Here is a 22480-nt window from a genome sequence, read left to right as displayed (position 1 = left end):
TGGAAAAGCTAAGCGTTGGCCAGCCTGGGTTTCATCTTGCATTGATCGTAATCTGCAAGGAAGCTGGCCTGGCGGGTAGGTGGAGGGCGGCTGGGTCCTGGCCAAGAAGCTGGAAGGCAGGCTCATTCCAGGGGCTGCAGCCTCCGGGAAGGGGCAGGGGGCTGGCCGCGGTGTGGCCCTGCGGGGTCGAGGAGTCTGGTAGCAGGCAGGTTTCCAGCCTCGCACCCACCGCTGGTAGCCTAAAAGAAGCCAGTCGGACTCTCGCCGCACCTGGGGCGTCACCCGGGGGCCGGGCGCAGAGAGTCCTTCCGCCCCGCTTCAGCACTTGTCCCATTCCGATTATATCATTGGCTCTTTCAGCCCCGCTCTTCCCCACTTTGGAAGGCTGCAACAGGACCGCCCCGCTGATTGGTTTAGAAGCTTCGATGTGTCACTGTGATTGGTCGGCGGGGTTCACGCCCTCTCCCTTGGGTCATACCAAAAAGAAAGAAGGGGAAAACGCATGACTTTCAGGACTTCGCTTTGGGGTTCCTTTGCCCTGTGTTGTGTAATGCCCCCGTTATGCCGCATAAATATATTTTTTATTAGCCCAAGCTAAATATAGAGGGAATTTGTCCTCCGAGCTCGGAGGACAGTAGGGGTGATGCATTTCCCCCCCACGGATCGAGGTGGTGTGCAGGTGGTGCGCTCCGGACGGGGCCTTGCCTTCTAGCTGCGCCCGGGCGGACGATCCAGCCAACTCCTCTGCGATCCCGAGATGCTGCTGCCGGCGCCGGCGCTCCGCCGCGCCTTGCTATCCCGCCCCTGGACCCGGGCCGGGTGAGTGTGCACCGGGCCTGGGGCGGCCCGAGCGCGCGCGTGGGGCCCAGGAACCTGGGAGGCACTGGCGTCCCCCGCGCCGCATTCTCTCCCTGCCGGACCCTCAAGCTGCTCCTGTCACCGCCGGGTTCCTCAGGGGGTCCTCTCCGCTCCCCACCCAGGCTGTCTCCCACTGAGATCTCTTAGCCTCCTCCCTCTGTCTCCCTCAGGTAGTACCTTCCTTTAGCGAGGGGACCCCTTTTCCCGAATCCCGCGACTGGGTAGGGTGCCTCGAGGGCCCCGCCGGTTCCCACGCTCGGCAAGTAGCCTCCGTAATCACTCACCTCACTCCTAATACTGGGCCTTGGCAGTTTGCTGGCTTCCCCCGAGGGGCATCTCTATGTTTAGCACACCACACATCTCATTTCCCCACCCTCGTCTCCCGTTCAGTGTCCCCACCCTGCCCCAGATTCCCCGAGTCCTCTCCTTCTTCTACCAGGATTTCTACCTCTCTTTTTTCCGTCCCGTCCCCCATCCCCGCTTTTTTTTCCAAGTTAAGTGTTGGGCAGAAAAGAGGGACTCCCTTCTTCTTGTAGGTGGAATAATCATATTTATGGAGTGCTTATAATGAACTAAATACTGGTCAAGCACTTGGCAGGTGTCTTACCATGAGGATTACACCAGCTAATACATGAGGAGTGCACTGAACAGCACCCAGCACTTAGGCAGCGCCCGGTTATTATTACCAGGATCATTATTATTATCTCTATGTAAACTTCTCACTCCCTTGAGGCAGGAATTATTCCAAATAATGAAGAAACCCAGGAGCAGTTGAGGGGTGGAGCTGCCCTGCAAACGCAGATTTGCAAACCTGACCTTGTGGAGCTGGGTGCCTGGACCCTTGCCCACTCAGTGACAAATATTCCCAGAGCCCCTCCAGCTCTCAGCTAGGTTTGGAGAGGTAGGGGGGACACAGACCCTGCCCCAGAGGGGCTCCTAGTCTGGTGGAGCTGCCCACCTGGGGATCAGCTTCCCCCCCAATGTGAGTTTTGTTTGCTTGACCCCTGGGGCTGTTAGTGGCTGTGTCTCTCTTGATGAGCTGTGCCCTTTCTGAGTTAATCAGTGGCCCTCTCCCTTCCCCCAAGGGATGGCAGGGTGGTGCCCTGAGCACAAGTGAGTTTCAACACTGCTGTGTGTCCTGTCTGGGTGGGAAGGGAATAGGAAAGGGTGCAGGAGGAGGACATGGGACTGAAGGGTTCCTCTTGTAGGCTGAGACTGGGGCCACACCTACCACACTTGGTGTGAGATCTCATTTGCAGGTGTTCCCTGCACTCCAAGACACAGGAAGGTGGGCTTGTAGAGTCCTGTGTTTACTGAGTGCCTACTGTGAGCTGGTGCTCTGCCAAACACCCTGGAGGTGAGGCGTACCCAGTGAATGTACATGTGGATGGGGCCTTTGAGGAGTTTTCAGCTTAATAGGGGAGAAATGCATGGATGCAAAAGCCCTCCAATATCTAGTAGAAAGCAATCCATGTTCTAAAAAGTCCATGATAACAGTAATAATTATCAAGCCATCAAGCACCACACTGTGCTGAGAAGTATCATGGGAAATGATCTGCCATTTAAGGCAGAGAAATACGACCGAAATTACGGTTGGTCTAAATCCAGATTCACGCTCTGAATTATGAGGCCTCCTGAATTGAGAGGGAAAGAGAAAGAGCGTTTTGCAACCGCTGCCCTGGGCTCAGGTTACCTCTGATACAGCAGCTGGCCCAGTGCCCTAGACAGGATTTCTCAACCTCACCACTGTGAGCATTTGGGGGCTACATTTTTGTTGCCATGGAGTCTGTCCTGTGCACTGTCGAACGTTTAGCAGCATCCCTGGTCTTTACCACTGCTTGCCAGGGGCACCCCCGGCCCTGACAATTAAAAGAAGTCCTGGCCCTGATGGTAAAAACAAGTTCGTAGACATTGCTGGGTGTGACCTAGACAAAAGTAGCTCTGGTTGGGAGCCACTGCTCTGGGGGAACAGGTTGGGTATCTGATCACTCGTTCCTTACTCAACTAACATTTAGGGCTCACCTGTGGCATCCCATGTCTGCATTTATGGAGAAACAGTTTCAGAGATTTTCAGTGATATCTCTCAGTGTCCTACGGGTAAAACTCTAGTCCTGAGAAAAACTGCTGCTTTTGAGGAATGGGTATGGGAGATGTTTCTTCTTTTCTTTCTGTTTTTCTTTTTGTATTAGTCGTTTTTTTTTTTTTATTTATGGAGTTCTGCTCTTGTTGCCCAGGCTGGAGTGCAATGATGTGATCTCGGCTCACTGCAACCTCCACCTCCCAGGTTCAGGCAATTTTCCTGCTTCAGCCTCCTGAGTAGCTGGGATTACAGGCATGTGCCACCACACCTGGCTAATTTTGTATTTTTAGTAGAGAGGGGGTTTCTCCATGTTGGTCAGGCTGGTCTCGAACTCCCAACCTCAGGTGATCCGCCCGCCTCGGCCTCCCAAAGTGCTGGATTACAGGCATGAGCCACCGCACTCAGCCTGTGGGAGATGTTTCTTAGTGTTTCCTTTTTTGCCTTGAGTGTCAGGAATCTCAGCCAGTTTTAAAAAATACCCTTTATATGTATTTTCTTTTTATTTAATACATGTCAATTGTGAAAAGTACAGATAAAGCAAAAAATATAACCATCACCTGGAACTGTGCCACACAGAGGTAACCACTGTTAACATTTTGATTCATAGCCTTTAACTTTCCATGAATATATCTGCTTTAAAAAAAACCCCATAGAAAGAAGCTCATCTACAAGTAATTTATTATAGCTTATTTTTCCGTTTCTGCACTTGTCTGCCTTACAGTATTTTCCCAGGCCCTGGAACTGTGTCTGGCACGTGGTAAGCCCTTGGCAAAACGTTTAGGGAATGAATGAATTTGCCATGTGAGCTCTTCCTTGTCAACCGATATTTATCACAGCCAGCCTCAGGACAGTCACCGCAAACATGTGGCCTTTATAGGTGGGCCCAGGGATGGTGGTTGGTGACAATGACTGCCATTTAGCTTTCATGTGGATTATGTTACTCAGCTTCTCAGCAACCCATGATGTAGGGGTTGCCACCCCATTTCATAGATTAAACAACTGAGGCCCATGGGAATTAAGGCAAGCTTGTCCAAGGCCTTGAGCTGGTGAACTCCAGGCCTCCCGTGGGACTGCCTCTTTTCTCTTTTAACCCGGCTTCCTGTTCTTTTCTCAATTAACTTTACCATCCGTGTTCCTAGTTTTCTTTGGAAACACATAGGATGCAGATTTATATAGAAATTTAACAAATAACCAAGCCAGCCCAGGCGTGTCGTTGGCTTATAAGAAGTGTTCCTGCCGGGCGCGGTGGCTCAAGCCTGTAATCCCAGCACTTTGGGAGGCCGAGGCGGGTGGATCACGAGGTCAAGAGATCGAGACCATCCTGGTCAACATGGTGAAACCCCGTCTCTACTAAAACTACAAAAAATTAGCTGGGCATGGTGGCGCGTGCCTGTAATCCCAGCTACTCAGGAGGCTGAGGCAGGAGAATTGCCTGAACCCAGGAGGCAGAGGTTGCGGTGAGCCGAGATCGCGCCATTGCACTCCAGCCTGGGTAACAAGAGCGAAACTCCGTCTCCAAAAAAAAAAAAAAAAAAAAAAAATAAGAAGTGTTCCTTTCTGTTCCTTACTCCACCTCACGCCAAACCCAGGTGTGACTCCTGCTCAGCCCATCTGACCTCAGGGGGCTTGTGGGCTGGAATTGGCTACCACCCTGTCCCCCGCAGCGATCCTGTGTGATTCCAGACTCTTTTTAGTCTGCCTGATGGTTTAGTTTTCAAAACATCGAAGTCTGCCTGGCCCTTGGATGGGCATAGCTTGCCCTGGGTGGGGGGGTGCTGGCACTTCCCACCATTCCCTAGACATTCTCAGCTCTTGAATTCCTCATTCCTCCAACCAGTGGCCAAGGCAGTGACTTTGGCCTGGAGCGTCCTGCTGGCCACCGCGGTGAACCCATCGAGCGCTTTGAGGCCTCGGCAAGGTAGCTTCAATATCCTCATCTGCAAAATGGGGATGATTGTATTAACAGCCACTTAGCAGGTGGCTGCAAGGATTAGTGGTGATGCGACCAGTGGCTTCCTGGGTGCCTGGTACCGAAGGTGAGCTCTGTGAGAATTTGAGTGGAAGAATAATGAAAACCTATGACTATCTAAAGTAGTGAAAGTACCATTGAGGCAGTGCTTGGCAGTGGCCCTCCTGGGAGCAGTCTGCCTCCTGTGCCCCGCCTCTGGCCTGGCACACAGTAGGTGTTGAACAGTTGCTGTTGAGATAGCCCAGAGCACAGCATGGCTTGGATCCTGGCTCCGATTCTTGGCAGCTTTGTGGCTCCGGGCAGGTTACTCACCCTCTCTGTGCTCCCTTATGTTCTCATACGGAAAATAAAGATGATAGTGGTAGTCACCACATAGGATTGTCCTGCGGGGTTAAATGATCTCATAGGTGAGAAGCACTTTGGAGTGCCTAGCACTGGGAATACTCAGTAAATGCTGCTGCTGTTAGGTGATCCCCTTCTCCCACCAGTGGGCTTCCCGGAGTGATCCTCCTCCATCAGGAATATCATGGCAGCAGGGTCCCCAGCAGTGAAGGATGGTCGCAGGGGGGGAGGTATGGTCCTCAGTCTCTTCCCTTTATTCCAATTAAGTACCCCAGGTGCAAAACCCCTTCTGTTATTGTTTTTTGTTTTTTTTTTTTGAGACAGGGTCGCACTGTGTTGCCCAGGCTGGAGTATAGTGTCACAGTCTCAGCTCACTGCAGCCTCAACCTCCTGGGCTCAGTCATCCCCACCTCAGCCTCCCAAGTAGCTGGAACTACAGGCGCACATCACCATGCCCAGCTAATTTTTGTATTTTTTTTGTAGAGAAGGGGTTTCATCATGCTAGCCAGGCTGGTCTCAACCTCCTAGGCTGAAGTGATCCTCCCACCTTGGCCTCCCAAAGTGCTGGGATTCCAGGCGTGAGCCACTGCGCCCGACCTTCTGTTAGGGTTTTGACCCTGCTCTCCTCAGGGGATGGAAGAGACTTCTCCCTTTCTTGCAGCTTCCTTATTCCTACACCTTTCCTATCCTGGCAGAGGCCTGGCATGGAGTAAAGAGTCCCTGAGCTGAGCTGCATTGCCAGTGGACAGCTCAGTGACCTTGGGCAAGTCACTGCCCATTTTGGGGCGGCCTCTTTGCTCAGGTGGGAAAGGAATTCTAGCTGTGTGGTGAGGAGGATTAACGTGTCCCATCAGCCCCACCTGACCATGGGCCTCTGAGATGTTCCACGGGCTTCAGCCATATTGTAAGTCTCTTGAGTAAGGAAGACCTAGGTTCAAATCCTGCTGTGTCACTCAAGAGCCATGACCCTGAGCCAGGAGCGAGTAACTCTGAACCTCATCCATAAACAGATCATTCTGTGGTCAAGTATCTCTCATCTGAAATGCTTGAGAACAGAGTGTTTCATCTTTAGGTTTATTTTTTTGAGACAGTCTTGCTCCATTGTCCAGGTTGGAGTGCGGTGGCGAGATCTCAGCTCAATGCAACCTTCACCTCCTGGCCTCAAGCCGTCCTCCCACCTCTGCCTCCCAAGTAGCCGGGACTGCAGGCACACGCCACCACGTCCACCTAATTTTTGTATTTTTAATAGAGATGGGGCTTTACCATGTTGGCCAGGCTGGTCTTGAACTCCTGACCTCAAGTGATCTGCCCTCTTCGGCCTCCCAAAGTGTTGGGATTACAGGTGTGAGCCACTGCAGCCTGCTGGAAGCGTTTTGATTATTGGACTTCTTTGGATTTTGGAAAATTTGCTGAACCAGGTGAGCATCCCTACTCCCAAGTTCTCAAGTCCAAAATGCTCCAGTGAGCATTTCCTTTCAGAGTCACGTTGGTACTCAAAACATTTCAGATTTTGGAGGATTTCAGATTTGGGTTTTTGGATCAGGGACACTCAACCTGTTGTGCCTCCCTCATAGTTTGTGTGGTGGATTTTGTAAGATGGTCCTGTCCCACAGGTTACTGCTTGCACGTGGTGGCAAGTGCTTAACAAATGTTCCCTGACGTTTGCTGGGCAGTGGCTGAAGCAGCTCATCCCGGGCCTCGGGCCCTTCTGGTTTTCTGAGACAGAGTCTCACTCAGTTGCCCAGGCTGCAGTACAGTGGCATGATCTTGGCTCACTCCAACCTCTGCTTCCTGGGTTCAAGCAATTCTTCTGCCTCAGCCTTCCAAGTATCTGGCATTACAGCTATGCACCACCACACCCAGCTATTTCTTATATTTTTAGTAGAGACTGTGTTTCACCACATTGGCCAGGCTGGTCTCGATATCTTGACCTCGTGATCCACTCGTCCCGGCCTCCCAAAGTGCTGGGATTACAGGCATGTGCCACCGTGCCTAGCACCCGGCGGGGCCTTTCTTTCCCTCTTGGCCCCACCCTTGCCCTGCACATTCTCTGCTCACCTGGTGCTGCCTTTATCTCAGTGATAGGGAGAATTAGCCTTATCGGCCCCCAGATAACAGCTGGAAAAGCCAGGAGGCTGAATGAAGCAAAGAGAATTTCCTTTCTTTATCTCCTCTCCTTGGCCTTGGCCACCCCTCATCCTAGCCACTGGGGAACCCAGGGGGTCTGTGTCCAGCCCAGGTGTTAGCACAAGGGCACTGGCTTTGGAGTCCAGTCCTGGGGGCCCGGCGTCAGCTCTGATGCCACTCAAGCACGGATCGTGTGCCTTGGGTGCTTCCTGCGGCTGGTCAGTGTGTTAGGCTTGGGGTGCCCGCTGGTGAATGGAACAGATATGGGCTGGTGTGTAGAGCCTGTGGCCCAGTGGGTGCACAGATGGTCAGTCAGAAATCTGTAATAGGGTTGTCACTAGTGCTTCCAGAGAAGTCTAGAGCTACGAGAGGATCCGATAGGAGCCGCATGCTGGCTGTGTGCGGTTGGACCAGTGGAGGGCATCTCAAGCAGAGGGGACCCCAGAAAAGACTGGGATGGTTGGATTGCAGCAAATGGGGCAGGGTGACGGGAAGGCATTTGGAGGCCTGGTAAGGATTCTGATGTCTTTATTTTAGACGGAATGAGAAACCACTGAGTGGTGTCTCACTGAGCTTCCCACTGTGCCATCTCCCTGATGATCATCAGATTTTCAGCATGCTAACTTTGGTTGCCATTGTGGACTTGAGTGACTTGGAGGTTGGAGTGGGACTGGTATGGCGTGAGTCCAGGTGAAAGTGACTAGGGCCTTGGACCAGCTGTCTTGGACCGGGTGGAGGCCGGGCCCTCTGTGTCTTTTCCGTTTTTCCCTCTGTAGATTTCTGAAGCTGCATTGGCTGGCCCACAGCTCCTGGTGCAGGAGGTGAAACGGTGCATGGCCTTTGTAGATCAGATCCCAGTACTTGCAGCCCTGACTTCTCCTGGTGCGGGAAATGAAACAGTGCATGGCCTCATGGATCAGATCCCATTTGTAGAGGGTAAGGGGGCCCAACTTGAGGTCTCAGGCCCAGGCCACGAGCAGAAAGGGCACTGCAGATTGCCAGGGAAACCTGAGTCAGATTTAGACTCTGCTCTGTGCCATGTTCCCTAAGTGGGAAGACTGAGGGCTACTCTGAAGGTTGGGTTGGATTCATATCTGCCTCCCAGAGCCAGGCACTTCATGGGTGCTTGGAACACGTGTGCTAAATAAATGAGTGAGCTATTATTGACCTGATCTGATTTCTCTCTGCATCCTTGCCATGTGGGATAAATGTGTACTGACTGCATGAATGCATGAATGGATGAGGAGTGCCATCCTGCCAAGAATGTCCTCATAGATCCTCATAGAAGCCCTAAGTTCTGTGAATGATTCATCTCTGTCTTCACCTGAGCAGCCAGTGGAAGTGACTCCTGTTAGTCCAAAATGATCCATGAACAAAGAAAAAAAAAAGAAAGAAAGAAAAAAGGAAACATTGATGGGAGTCCCTAGGCTATTTTTAGCTGCACTTGACTCTGGCTGAACTTTGAACTATTTTCTGTTCTCCATGCCACACTCAGACTGTTGGACGGACAGCTGGGCCAGTGCTTGGAGACTTCCAGGCACAGAGAAAGCCATGGGGGCATGTGATTCTGAGGTCACAGTGGGCATCTGGGCATCTGCCCCTTGGAAGCGGGAGGGAGGCCTGCAGGATCTCTGTCTCTGATGTTTCCTGGGAGGGGACAGAGAAAGGAGAACTGGACACTACTACATTTTTTTTTTTTTTTTTGAGACGGAGTCTTGCTCTGTTGCTAAGGCTGGAGTGCAATGGCGTGATCTGGGCTCACTGCAACCTCCACCTCCCAGGTTCAGGCGATTCTCCTGCCTCAGCCTCCTGAGTAGCTGGGAGTACAGATGCATGCCACCAAGTCCAGCTAATTTTTTTGTATTTTTAGTAGAGAGAGGGTTTCACCATGTTGGCCAGGCTGGTTTCGAACTCCTGACCTCAAGCAATCTGCCCACTTTGCCCTCCCAAAGTGCTGGGATTACAGGTGTGAACCACCACATCCGGCCTACTACATTTTAATCTGGGGATGGACTATGATGCTGTGTATTCCTCTAGTTGCTGAGTACCTGGGCCAGCCCCTGAGGCTGTGATTCTGTGATTCTTGGGGGCATCTGGACCCCATTTGTCTTTGAAAGCCTGATCTAGTGAAATAGCATTCTGAGACCTTTACAAGTTTCTTCAGAAAGCGAGAGCAGGAGGGGTGAGGAAAGGCCAACAGGTTTAATCCTCCTGATGACCCTGCAAGGTGCGCCATGTCAACCTTAAATAGTGAGATTCAGAAAGTAGGATTAAGTATAGAGTTTATTCGAGCTCAGAACTTGAGGATGGCCACCAGGGAGCATGGATGCAAGTTACCCTGAATATACACTTTGATTAGCTGCAGTGACTGGGCTTGGGTGCAGGGGGAAAGAGGCAGTTTCTAAGTCTTTTACCAAAAATTTATATTAAATTAAGCCACTGGCTGGGCGCAGTGGCTTATGCCTGTAATCCCAGCACTTTGGGAGGCTGAGGCAGGTAGATCACTCGAGGTCTGGAGTTCGAACCCCATCTCTACTAAAAATACAAAAATGAGCTGGGCGTGGTGGTGGATGCCTGTAATCCCAGCTACTCCAGAGGCTGAGGCAGGAGAATCACTTGAACCCGGGAGGCGGAGGTTTCCGTGAGCTGAGATTGTACCGCTGCACTCCAGCCTGGGCGACAGAGCGAGACTCTGATTCAAAAAAAACACGTAAGCTACTGAATGGCCCTGCATTGTTCTTTGTGTGACACTTTCCAGGATCATGAAGATAATGGATGAGGCAGCTAGTCAGAAACAAAATGCCTTGAAATAATTGCCACCGGGCCTGCATGCAAAGGGCATGACTCAGGTCCAGTATTCCTGCCTCCCTGGCCCTGAAATGTTTTGCGTACTTCACATCGCTCACACTGCTCTGAGCTATTCTTCTCTTTTCAATAGTACCATCCTCATTTTCCAGGTGGGGAAACAGAGACTCCTAAGAGTGCACTGAGGTCATGGGCCAGGTGTGAGCTTTGTTTTCAGATTTGTCTGCTTCTGAGGTCTGTGCTTTTTCTGTCCACAGGACCCGGACTCCCAGGCAGGGCTGGAACAGACTCATTAGTTATTTAGAGTCGAGCTTCTCGGCTGAAAGTGTTGATGGTGATGGTGATATCTGGCTCACCAGCTTTGGTGGGTGTGGTGCTGCTGAGGCCCCGAAGTGTGGCTGGAATGCATGGTCAGGATCCCAGCTGGGGTCCCTATCAGAAGCTTCCAGATGGTCCCAGGGGATTGACACTGCCTTGCCCCTTCCTGAAGGACTGTGGAGACTCGTGGCTGCCTCTCCATTCTCCCCGTGACAGTAGGTGCAAGAGGGCAGTGAAGATTTTAATTTATTTGTCGTTATCAAATCTCCATAGTAAACATGAGGAGGGGGTCAGCATTTTACAGAGGGAAACTGGCTTCATGACAAGTGACTTGCACGAGGTCACACAGCTGGTGGGAGGTGGAGTGGGCGTGGGGGTGCAGGGCGGAGGTCGGTGGGGAGGGGAGAGAAGGGCCTATGTGCTCACTTTTCCTGCCAGGATATTGATGGCCGAGCCCCTGCCCCTGCCTCTCCCACTGCCTCAACCATGCAGGCCCCTCGTCCCCTCCTTCTGCCTCATTCTAGCTGGGATGCTCTTCCCAGCTCCTCTCAAGCCTCCTTTGGGTCTGTGTCAGGGTCACCTCCTGAGAGAGGCCTTCTCTGGCCACCCTGGCTGAAGCAGCCCCCTGCTCCCTCTTCTTTACCCATTGCCATGCTCGCCATCTGCAGTTACCTCGCTTATTTCCTGACCAGGGCCCTCACTGAAGGTCACCTCCCTGCAGCCAGAGGCCTCGCTCTTTCTGTCACTCTTCATCTCCAGGGTCTGAGACGGCACCAGAGACCTGGCAGGTCCTCAGTCAACCTTGTTGAATGAACAAAGGACCTGCTCACACCACTTCAGTTTTATATCCTCCAGTCCTCCCAGGCCGTGTCTTTCAGCCCCAGACTCTGCTCTGCCTCCCATAGGGCATAAAGCAACCTCAGAATGCCAGCCTCAGGCCACGCTCCTCTGAGACCATGATCAGATGAGACACAACAAACCCTCTTCCTGAATTTTTTTTTCTTTGAGATGGAGTCACACTCTGTCATCTAGGCTGGAGTGCAGTGGCATGGTCTCAGCTCACTGCAATCTCCTTCTCCTGGGTTCAAGCAATTCTCCTGTCTCAGCCTCCTAAGTAGCCGGGAGTATAGGAGTGCGCCACCACACCCAGCTATTGTTTGTATTTTTAGTAGAGACAGCGTTTCACCATATTGGCCCAGCTGGTCTCGAACTCCTGACCTCAAGTGATCTGACTGCCTTGACTACCCAGTTCTGGGATTACAGGCGTGAGCCACCGTGCCCAGCCTCTTCTTCATGATTTTTGTCTAAGCGTGGACAAAAACAAGGTCTCTGTGCTGCCCACAAACACCAGGCATCTTGCTCAATGTTACTTTTTTCCCAGTCAGCCTCACCCCCACTTTCTGAAAGCAGCCAATCCAGAGCGAACCCTGGCTTCCCTAAACCCTCCCCAAGTCACCCCGCCAAAGCTCACATCCTATCAGGTTTCCTAACAGCATCCTACCGAGATGTCCTGTGGTTCCTCATGCTGTGTGTTTTCCCCCACTGCGCTGACCAGTGAACCCCACCTGTGTACCTCCAGCTGTTCCCGGTTGTCTGGGGCCATTGACACCAGAAAGAGATGCTGTCTGAGCCTTCTGGACTCAAGCGCAGGTTTCTCCTACTCTTGATCTTGAACTAGTCATTTTCCTTTTAGAACCTACATGATCTTATTTCTCTAGAGACGTGGCTGGTGAGGCCCATCCTATGCCATGGTAGATGGGAAGTTTGTCAATTTCAAGTGCCCTGTGGGGCATAATGCTCTGTTATCATATTATTCTCATTTATAGAGGGGGAAACGGGCCTGAAGAGGAAGTCGCACAGCTGGGAGGTGGCAGAGCTGAGGCTCCAGCTCTGGAATGACTGACCCCAGTGTCCTGGCTTTGAGCCACCTGACCTCCAAACTTGTGACCCTCAGATGTGGTAGGGGGTGGGGATCACTAGTCAATGAGGTTAGAGGATTTGAGCAAGGAGTTCTGGAGACTCAGTGTGCTGGAATCAGGCCCCTCGCCCCCAGGGCCAGTCCTGGTGCTGTGAGCTGAGCTCAGGGCAGCCCTCCAAGTTCTTGGTCCACATCTTGGACATTCCTGCCCACCCGGAGCTCTCAGCCCTTTGTGCCAAGGGGATCTCAGCTGGTTTGCATTCTGAGGAGATGGTGCTCTGGAATGTGCTGCCTTTTCAGCTTAGAGAGAGAAGGAACTTGGGTCTGTTTGGGATAAAGGCTGTCTTGTGGGGGAAGAAAGGGAGAGTAACGCTCTGCATGTGCATAATACTTAAACATGTTTTTGCATCTGTGTGTTTAAACTTCAATCACGTGAGTTCGGTGTGATTTTTCTTACTCGGTAGATGTAGAAACATGCTCAGAGGAGGCAAGTCACAGGCCCAAGGACACAAATCGCGGGACTGGGACTTGAACCTTGGGTTGTGGACCCCAAGGTGGGTTTTTATTGTGTTGTTTTGAGATGGAGTTTTTCGCTCTGTCACCCTGGCTGGAGTGCAGTGGCACAATCTCGGTTCACTGCAACCTCCGCCTCCTGCGTTCAAGCGATTCTCCTGCCTCAACCTCCTGAGTAGCTGGGACAACAGGCACATGCTACCATACCTAGCTAATGTTTGAAATATTTTTAATAGAGAGGAGATTTTACCCTGTTGGCCAGGCTGGTCTCGAACTCCTGACCTCAAGTGATTTGCCAGCTTTGGCCTCCCAAAGTGCTGGGATTATACGCGTGAGCAACCACGCCCAGCCCAAGGTGGGTTTTAGACCCCCACTTTCTAGTTGCATTAGATTCCAGGCTCTGGGCGCCCAACTGGGACCCGCTGTTGGAGGCAGAGGGGCTGGGGTCTGGTGGTGGGGCTGCTGCTGACCTCTCTGCCTCTGTCCCCTGCCCTTGTGTCCCAGGCTGCGGCGGAAGCACATCTCTTCCCTGAAAGTGGCCAACGAGCCCATCTTAGCCTTCACGAAGGGCAGCCCTGAGCGAGATGCACTGCAAAAGGTAACGGGAGGGTGGGGGGCACCCGAGAGGTGCAGGGCGTGGAGCAGAGGCCACCCCAGCAGCCTTGAGATAGCTCTCCACGCCTGTAGCCAGCACCCACTTCTACCCTTGCTCCCAGCCTTGAGGGGAAGCCTGGGAGGGCTGTGGGTCTGGAGTGTGGAGACAGCTGGGAGGAGCAGGGTGGCAGCCTGGAGCTACTTTGGGGCTTCTCAGACCAGGTCACATGTCATATGTTTTCTACTTAAAGATGTTTTCCAGTTAATTGCCAGCATTTTTTTTTTTTTTTTTGAGACAGAGTCTTGCTCTTGTCACCCAGGCTGGAATGCAGTGGTGTCATCTCAGCTCACTACAACCTCTGCCTACTGGGTTCAAGCTGTTCTGTTGCCTTAGCCTCCTGTGCAGCTGGAATTACAGGCACCCACCACCATGCCTGACTAATTTTTGTACTTTTTTAGTAGAAACGGGATTTCGCCATATCTCGAACTCCCGACCGCAGGTGATCCACCTGACTCAGCCTCCCAAAGTGCTGATATTACAGGCGTGAGCCACCCTGCCCAGCCTAATTGCCAGAATTTTAAAGATCATGAGATTTCACATAAGTTTCAGATGCAGTTTTTAAAATATCTGTGTAACGGGTAGACTTCACTTTCCTGCAGGGTGACAGTGGCTGGAGCAGAGTCCTGCTGCCCTCTGAGGGGAGCACACACTCTCTGGTGGCCACAGACTCAGCCTGGCCCCCTTCTCATTTCTGTGTCTGCCTAGGCATCTCTGCCTGCGGACTCTGCATTAGGGTTTTAGATGGGAGGAAGGGAGGAAGGCGATGACCATACCCGCTCTTGTCCCTCTCCCCAGGCCTTGAAGGACCTGAAAGGCCGGACGGAAGCCATCCCATGCGTAGTGGGGGATGAGGAGGTGTGGACGTCGGACGTGCAGTACCAGGTGTCGGTATGTCCAGCGGGCGGGCAGGGCTCAGCCCCTCCCCCGAATATGTGACCTCTTTCTCTGACGGCTCATAAGCTTAGAATGTGTGAGTTCTGACTTCAGGGCCATTAGAGTACCCCTCCCCACCCTAGATTTTGAATTCTGTAGACCAGTAAAACTTCCCAAAGCAAAGAATGGCACCCACACTGCACCCAGCCCATAGTGGAGTCCTGTGCTTGGGCCAGGAAGACCATGAGGGGTTCACATAGCATCTTCCATTATTCCTCATAGATTTCTTGCCAAGGGGGTTTGGGAGCTAATGGCAAAAAGCTGAGTCCCAGGCCCCGAGCTCCTCAGATGACATTGGCCTCAGAAGCCCTCTGCTGGGAGTTTATCTGTTTAGAAGCTGGTGTACATTTTACATGGGCCAGAAACTCATAGGTCTGTGATTTGGGGGAGAGTAAAAGATTGGCCCTTTTGCAAACAGGGCAAGCACATTTGGGCTCTGTCCGGCTGGAACCCTGGGCAGGTGTGTGCAGAGAGAGGGGTTGCTGAGGCTGGGGACCCAGCCCCCTACTCGGAAGGTTCCCAGGGCAGCCTGGGGCAGGAGTTGAGCACAGAGGTGTCCTGGAACTCTTGTTGCTGGGTCGGGACTTCCTGGAACTGTCTAAGCATGGCCTGGGATCTACAGGCACTGGTCAGGTCACTCTGTTGCACTGGGTGTGTGTGCAGGTGCCAACTGACAGCAGCTGCCACCACCCCACTCGCTGGTGGTCTGTGTGACTTCCTAGAGCCTGCCCTCACCTGCAGCCTCCCAGGCCTCTGAGGCTGCATGGCAGCTGGGCTTTTTCCTCTGGCATTCTGACAAGCCCCTGGGTGGATACTACTGATTTTCATTTCCCACACTGCCTCGCCGACCTGGCTGGAGGTTCTGGCCATGTGCTGATCACTGTGGTACCAGATATGTGAGGGCAGGATCTACGTTTGCTGGGACATAGCACTGATGAGGAGTTATCTGCAGTCCACTGGGGCCCCTGAGCATCACAGGCCAATCTCAGGTATGAGCAGAATACAGGGTGATTATGCCAAGGTTTGACATGAAGGGGAGTGGCCACTTTCTACCCAAGTCTAGAGCAGCGCTAGCCAGTGGAATTTCCTCCAGTGATGATGGAAATGTTCCAGATCTGCATTGTCCGTTCCAGAGGCCACCAGCCACATGTGGTTGTCAGCACGTGAAATGTGGCTTGTGGCTACTGTGTTAGACAGGAAAGCTCCAATAACCCACTGGAAGACGAATAGGTGGCAAAAGTGTTAGCCGTTAGGATGGAAACCGTGTTACCAGCCTTGGGAAGGAAAGAAGTGAAATTCCTCCCTGCTTCATTGGTCATGCTAGCTTCACCACTGCCAGGCGTTAGGTTTCGAAGGGAAGGCGAGGATTCAAGAAGGACACAGAGAGAGAGAGCGGCTGAAACAGCAATGCAGGTATAGTGCAGAAACCTGCGGATGTGGGGGGCCAGCTTCATACCAGAGCCCTCCGCTGCTTACAGGCTGGGGTACTTACAGGTGTGGGCAGGAGGGGTCTGGTGTGGGTAGTATGGCTTGCTGGCTGGCAGGATATTGATAAGATGTTCTTATGATCAGGTGGTTTGGTCCCTTCTCCAGTGGGATGTCATTATGGTATTCCTTGGACCTTTTCCCAGCAAGATATAATAGGGATGTTGCCTTTTTTTTTTTTTTAATTTGAGACGGATTTTCGCTGGTGTTGCCCAGGCTGGAGTGCAGTGACGCTATCTTGGCTCACTGCAACCTCTGCCTCCCAGGTTCAAGCGATTCTCCTGACTCAGCCTCCCGATTAGCTGGGACCACAGGCGCGTGCTACCACACCTGGCTAATTTTTTATTTTTAGTAGAGATAGGTTTTCACCATGTTGTCCAGGATGGTCTTGATCTCCTGGCCTCAGTCCTCAGGTGATACACCTGCCTTGGCCTCCCAAGGTGTTGGGATTACAGGCCTGAGCCACTGTGCCCAGCCAGGATGTTTCTTTAGGTGGGCATTTGTCTGCCTTGTGGTAGGGTGGCTAGGCAGGCTGTTTCTCATGGCCTGAGTTCCCGTGAAATGTTTCACTTCCACCAAGGTCTACAAAATAGTGGGGAGCTTACAACATGGTACAGTTTGGACCAATACCAGGTTCTGTTTGTAAAAGTTTACTGAGGATCTTCCCATTTAGATAAGTAAATCTGGGGCTCAGGAAGCAATTGGTCTGTCCGTAATGGCTTCGGGGCAGGGCAGAAGTCCTGGGCATTTCGCAACACCGGCGCATTCCTTTGGGCCTCACATGGTGAACGTGCCCATGGTTGTAGCCTCATGCTGGACCAAAACATTTTCACTCGTGATCTGCTTTGGTTCTCCTGTCTGTGCTAAGAGAGAGGGAGGGCAGTCCCCATTTCCTAGATGAGGAGACTTGGGGAAGGAAGTGAGTTGACGTGGGGCCCCACAGCTAGTAGGTGGCAGACCCAGGATTTGAACTCATGCCTCTGACCACAAAGGCCTGTGTTTTCCTTGAAAGAACCTATGGTCTATGCCTTTATCCTGGACCTTCTGGAGAAGGAGCTATGTCTCACTCATGGTACAGCGGGTACACCAGCACCCTGAACAGGGAGCAACCTGTGGGCCAGGTGCTGGTGAGGGCCTCATTGGAGCAGTTGGGGAGAGAGGTATGTCCAGGACTTTCCTGGAAAACCAGCTCCGAGCCCGGCCCTCTCCATCTTTATCCTGGCTCCTCCCTCCTGGGCAGGGACCTCACTATTCTTTCCTTTCAGCCTTTTAACCATGGACACAAGGTGGCCAAGTTCTGTTATGCAGACAAGGTGAGTGAGCCCCTGATGACCCGGTGGTTGGGGTTGCTGCCCCTACCCTGCCCTACCCTGCCAGCTGCTGATAGGGGCTGGGCATCTGTCGCTGTGTCCTTCTTTGGCCATGGTGGGTAGGGGGACAGGGGGTGGCCGGCCCTGAGGGAGTCCCTGGGTGATGACCTTGACTGGGCTAGGCATGCAAAGGTTAACTTGAGCCAAGTGCACCCTGCCTCCGCCAGGGCTGACACATTCCCTGACATGCCCATTGTGGTGGGGCAGACCTTGGATTGGGGAGGAGTGGATTCTGGAAGGCTGAGTCAGGGCAATTGGAGACACCATCGATGGAAAGCCAGACAGAGAATTGGCACTGGAAAGGGCCAGCAGGAGGGGCTGGAGGTGCTGTGGGGGGCTGGAGGTCTGGGAGCTGGCACTCTGTGGTGATGAGGGCACTGGGGTCTGGGAGGCCAGCAGTAGAGCCGTGTCTTGGGCTCCTGTTGACCTCAAGTTTCTGGATGGTGGGTTTAGGGGCACCAGGTCCCAAGAATAAGGTAAGATCACAAGAGAAAGTGGAGCCAGTGTAACAGCCGCGGGGCTCAGTGCCAAGACCTTGGAGAGCCAACCAACCTGGCAGGGCCCTTCGGGCTTCAGACTGGCAGTAGGACAGGCTCTGAGGGGACACCGTGTTGGCAACTGTGGTGGCAGTGGGCTGAGGGCCCAGGGAGCTGAGGGCCCAGGGAGACAGGCATTGTCCCCAGGTGGAAGAGAGTGGCCTTCCAGGTCTCTCCTCCCTCACTCACTCCCCAGGGCCCTTCCCACTGCAGGCGGCAGCCCCAACCTCTCCCTCGCCCTTTAGGGTCTGCTCAACAAAGCCATCGAGGCTGCCTTGGCTGCCCGGAAAGAGTGGGACCTGAAGCCTGTCGCAGACCGGGCCCAGATCTTCCTGAAGGCGGCAGACCTGCTGAGTGGGCCGCGCAGAGCCGAGATCCTGGCCAAGACCATGGTGGGACAGGTGAGGCCCGGGTGGGTGGGGTGGGGTGGGAGTCAATCAGACTCCATCCATGGCAGCTGACATCAGCTGAAGCACTTCTGGGTACCAAGCCCTGTCGGGGACCCAGAGATGTCCTCAAGGGACAAGGCCTAGGAACTGGGATGGGTGATCACCAATCATTAGGTGAGACAGATTGTGCAGAGCCCGCGTGGCCTGCCTTGGAAATGTCCCCTCTCCTCCATCCCTTGGCCCTCGCTCCTAGGCCTTCGCCATGCTTTGCCTGGACTGTTAGGCACCTGCACTGTCTCCGTGGCTCCCAGCTTGGTCAGCCCCCTGTGGCCTCAGAGTGGTCTTTTCAACACCTCCAGGATGTTACTCCTGGCTTACAACCCACCCAGACCTCTCCACCACTGAGAGGCAAGTCCCAAGATCTTAGCCCCATACCCAGGGCCCTTCTGCCGACGTCTGTCCAGCTTGCCAGCTGCTCTGCCTGTCCCTGCCAAGGTGTCCCGCCCATGCTGTAGCCATTTTGGACTTAGCAGGACTCCCTGGCCATGGCAGGCTCCTCACTGCCTCTGCCCGCTGTGTCCTCCTGCCTGGAATGCTTGCTGTGTCTTCCGTGCTCGGTGAACTCTTCTCTCCTGGTCAGGCCAGATGTGCCCCCACTGAGCCTCCTCTAGCCGAAAGGACTGGTCCTGCCTGTTTCCCCAAAGCATGTTGTTTCTGCATCAGTTACAGCTCAGATTGCACTGGGGTGTATTCAGTTCCTAGGTACTGCCCCTTTACAAGCTTCTTGGACATAGTAATCATGTCTTGACACTCTCAGTCGTTTTTTCTTTTGGGACAGAGTTTCACTTTGTCACTCAGGCTGGAGTGCAGCGGCGTGATCTCGGCTCATTGCAAAACTCTGCCTCCCAGATGCAATCGATTCTCCTGCCTCAGCCTCCCGAGTAGCTGGGATTACAGGTGTGTGCCGCCACGCCTGACTGCTTTTTGTATTTTCAGTAGAGACAGAGTTTCACCATGTTGGCCAGGCTGCCCTCGAACTCCTGACCTCATGATCCGCCTGCCTTGCAGGGGTGAGCGACCGCGCCCAGCCAACATTCTCAGTCATTTCTTGGGCTTTGCATGATCCCTTACAGGAGTCATAGCAAGTCTCTGATAAATGGTTTTCTCTGCACAGAGCCGGTATGACAGCTCCCCACCCCGCTAAATGCAAGTGAAGTGAGGAGTCACTCTAGCAGGCAGAGTGCAAGGGGGACAGGAGCTGAGGGAGATAGAGTTGTTTTACTACCTCCAGGACGTAAGCCCTATGCTGCCAGCTAACCTGAGTTCCTCAAGGGTCAATTGCAGGAGCCAGAACCTAGGCTGCTTTTTGTGTCAGGCATTTGCCACTGCCCGCCCTCAGGTCCCTGTGGTGAGCACCCGCTCTGCTGCACAGAGCTGGTATGACAGCCCCTCATTCTGCTGAATGCCTCCTTAGATCGGCTCAGCAGCCCTCTGAAGTGCGTGTCCGGCTCTGCGTGTTCCGGCTCTGCGTGCTCAGCCGCACATGGGTGAGAAGACACTCAGACACTGTAGGACCAGTTTAGGCTCTCTCTGTATTTGGGCTAAGACTCAAAAACTTCCAGGAAGCATGGTACATATCTTAGCTCAGCTTCCTGGGCTGTGTGTCTCTAGTAGGTCGTGCACCTGCCAGTGACCTTTGGTGCCAAGTGGGGGGCCGCCTCAATCTGGAAAATCCGTGTCCTTGGCTGTCCATGGTTTTTTTCGCTGTAGCTCACATTTGCTGTCAGTAAGAATGGGTGGTTTAAGGGAATCACAGTCACCTGCCTCTTGGTTTTTGACCCAAACTAACCAGCAAGGCCGAACATCGTTCCTGGGGAAGGAGCTGTCTGCTTCCCACACTCTGAGTCTCTGTCCTGGTCAGCGGCCAGACTCCTGCTCATGCTAGTCTGCCTTTCTGCCTGGAAGGCTCTGATCCTGAATTTGGTCTGAGGCTTGATCATAGATCCTTTCCCCTGCACCACTGTTCAGAGCTGCGATGAAGCGAAGACAGTGCATGGGAAATACCTGGCCTGCTGCAGAGGACCGGTACATTCTGTCGATCCCCGTCCAGCCCTAAGCGCAGGCTACAGGAGGAAGTGCCGGCTCAGGGGGTTGAGAATCCTTTCCCCCTCAGCCCCTGGGACGGGACCTGGTCAGCCCTGCAAAACTTTCCTAGTCCCTGCTGGGGCCTGGCTCAGTGCTTGCTCTGGGCACAGGGTCAGATGTGGGAAGAGGATGGACGGGAGGCTGCTGGCTGTTCCTGAACCCTGGCCCCTCTCGTGCAGGGTAAGACCGTGATCCAGGCGGAGATTGACGCTGCAGCGGAACTCATCGACTTCTTCCGGTTCAATGCCAAGTTTGCAGTGGAGCTGGAGGGGGAACAGCCCCTCAGCATGCCCCCGAGCACCAACAGCACAGTCTACCGGGGGCTGGAGGTACCTGCAAGAGGCGATGGGTGGGCAGGCAGGGCAGCCCAATGCCACGGGCTTGACCTCACCAATGCCTCCTTCCCCAGGGCTTTGTGGCAGCCATCTCGCCCTTTAACTTCACCGCGATCGGCGGCAACCTGGCAGGGGCACCAGCCCTGATGGTGAGATGTGGGCACCGGTGGGACAGCGGCAGCTGATTGTCCTCCTGGTCCTGACAGACAGAGAGAGGCCACCTGAAGCCCTTTGGGTCTCAGCCTAATCATGGGGAGAGGCACAGAAGGTGGAGGCAGCTTGAGGCTGTGGGTTGTCTTTGGGACCAGAGACCCAGTTTGAATCCCGGCGTCGTCACTCTGTGCCTGGGAAACCCTGGCAATCCCTGAAGTTCTCTGAGGCACAGTTTGCTCATCTGCAAAGTGGAAATGATAGGAAAGCCTCCATGACTGGGCTGGGAGGCTCAAAGGAGACCCATCCAGCAGCAGGCAGGGCTGGGCCGGAGCTGGCAGAGGGTTGGCCGCTCTGTTGATGATGACAGTTACCGCTCACATTCTGTGCTCACCACGTGCCTGCTGCTGTCAAGCATGGATGGAGCTGATCCGTTTCCTCCTCTCACTGGCTCTGAGAGGGAGCTGTGACTCTGCCTCTTTGCCAGATGACAAAACTGAGACACACAGCCGTGACTTACTTGGCAAGACCAAGTGACTAGTAAATAAATGATGGAGCAGAGGAGGATTTGGATTTAGTTTCTCTCAGGGTTGGTGGTGTTGAAGGCACTCCTCTGCCATTATCAGAGTGAGGGTGGCTGTTATCAGATGAGGTTCCAGGCCTAGGGAGAGATGCAGCTCAGCTCCCAGACAGTCTGGGTGGCAGAGGGCCCACATAGCCGTCAGGAACCCTGAGCCCTAGACGGGGATGCTGGATGCTGATGCCGGGGTGAGTACTAGGGATAGGCAGGGGCACAGACAAACATGGGACTGGCCAGGCACCCACACGCCCTCACCCAGGACGCTGCTGAGAGAGCCCGTGTGCACTGGCCCCGCCGTACCCAGTGAGCACGCAGTGACTCCAACACTAAGAACAGACCTGCCCAGGTGATGGTAGGACCCGTCAGTGCAGGCTTCTGGGGAAAGGGAGCCTTGGCCAGAGCATGGGGCAGATGGGGCCATGCCGTGGCCTCCCTGGCAGGGACTTTTGGAGACAGGGCCAGACGCTTTGGAGGAGTGGGGTCGGGTAGGGGATGTCCTGGTTGGCACAGGGTCTGGTGGTTCCAGGTGAGGGCCGACCATGCTGTAGGGTGGGGTGGGGGCTGAGGGCTGGTGGCTCCATTTTCATGCATCACCAAAACACTTCCCGAGCAGGGCAACGTGGTCCTGTGGAAGCCCAGTGACACCGCCATGCTGGCCAGCTATGCTGTCTACCGCGTCCTCCGGGAGGCTGGCCTGCCCCCCAACATCATCCAGTTTGTGCCAGCTGATGGGCCTCTATTTGGGGACACTGTCACCAGCTCAGAGCACCTCTGTGGCATCAACTTCACAGGCAGTGTGCCGTAAGTCCCTGGGGATAGTGTGGCCTGCGGTGGCTAGGGGAGGTTCAAGGGCAACCCTGGTCGCGTATCTGCCTGGGGGTAGGGCTGTGAACCCAGGGGTCATGCACTGACCCTACTCCCCGACTTGCTGTGTGGCAGTGAGTGAGTTCCTTCATCTCTCTGAGCTTCCAT

General features: G+C 53.7%; 1 protein-coding gene across 2 annotated transcripts in view; it reads left to right on the top strand.

The window, feature by feature from the left end:
- The first annotated feature begins 476 nt into the window (after positions 1–476).
- The window catches only part of ALDH4A1 (aldehyde dehydrogenase 4 family member A1), a 32396-nt gene continuing 10392 nt past the window's right edge, over positions 477–22480 (top strand). For both annotated transcript variants that reach the window (XM_032300604.1, XM_032300603.1), the window contains exons 1-8: positions 477–819; positions 13435–13528; positions 14381–14473; positions 17269–17316; positions 18155–18310; positions 20623–20772; positions 20853–20927; positions 22122–22309. In XM_032300604.1, coding sequence (XP_032156495.1) covers positions 758–819; positions 13435–13528; positions 14381–14473; positions 17269–17316; positions 18155–18310; positions 20623–20772; positions 20853–20927; positions 22122–22309 — 866 coding nt within the window. In that variant the 5' untranslated portion in view covers positions 477–757. The remainder of the gene's footprint in view (positions 820–13434; positions 13529–14380; positions 14474–17268; positions 17317–18154; positions 18311–20622; positions 20773–20852; positions 20928–22121; positions 22310–22480) is intronic.

Source organism: Sapajus apella, unplaced genomic scaffold, assembly GCF_009761245.1.
Source record: "Sapajus apella isolate SASKATOON/1434 unplaced genomic scaffold, GSC_monkey_1.0 scaffold43, whole genome shotgun sequence".
Classification (NCBI taxonomy): domain Eukaryota; kingdom Metazoa; phylum Chordata; class Mammalia; order Primates; family Cebidae; genus Sapajus; species Sapajus apella.
Note: the sequence above shows the minus strand (reverse complement) of the source record. Positions and strands in the feature narration are given on the sequence as shown.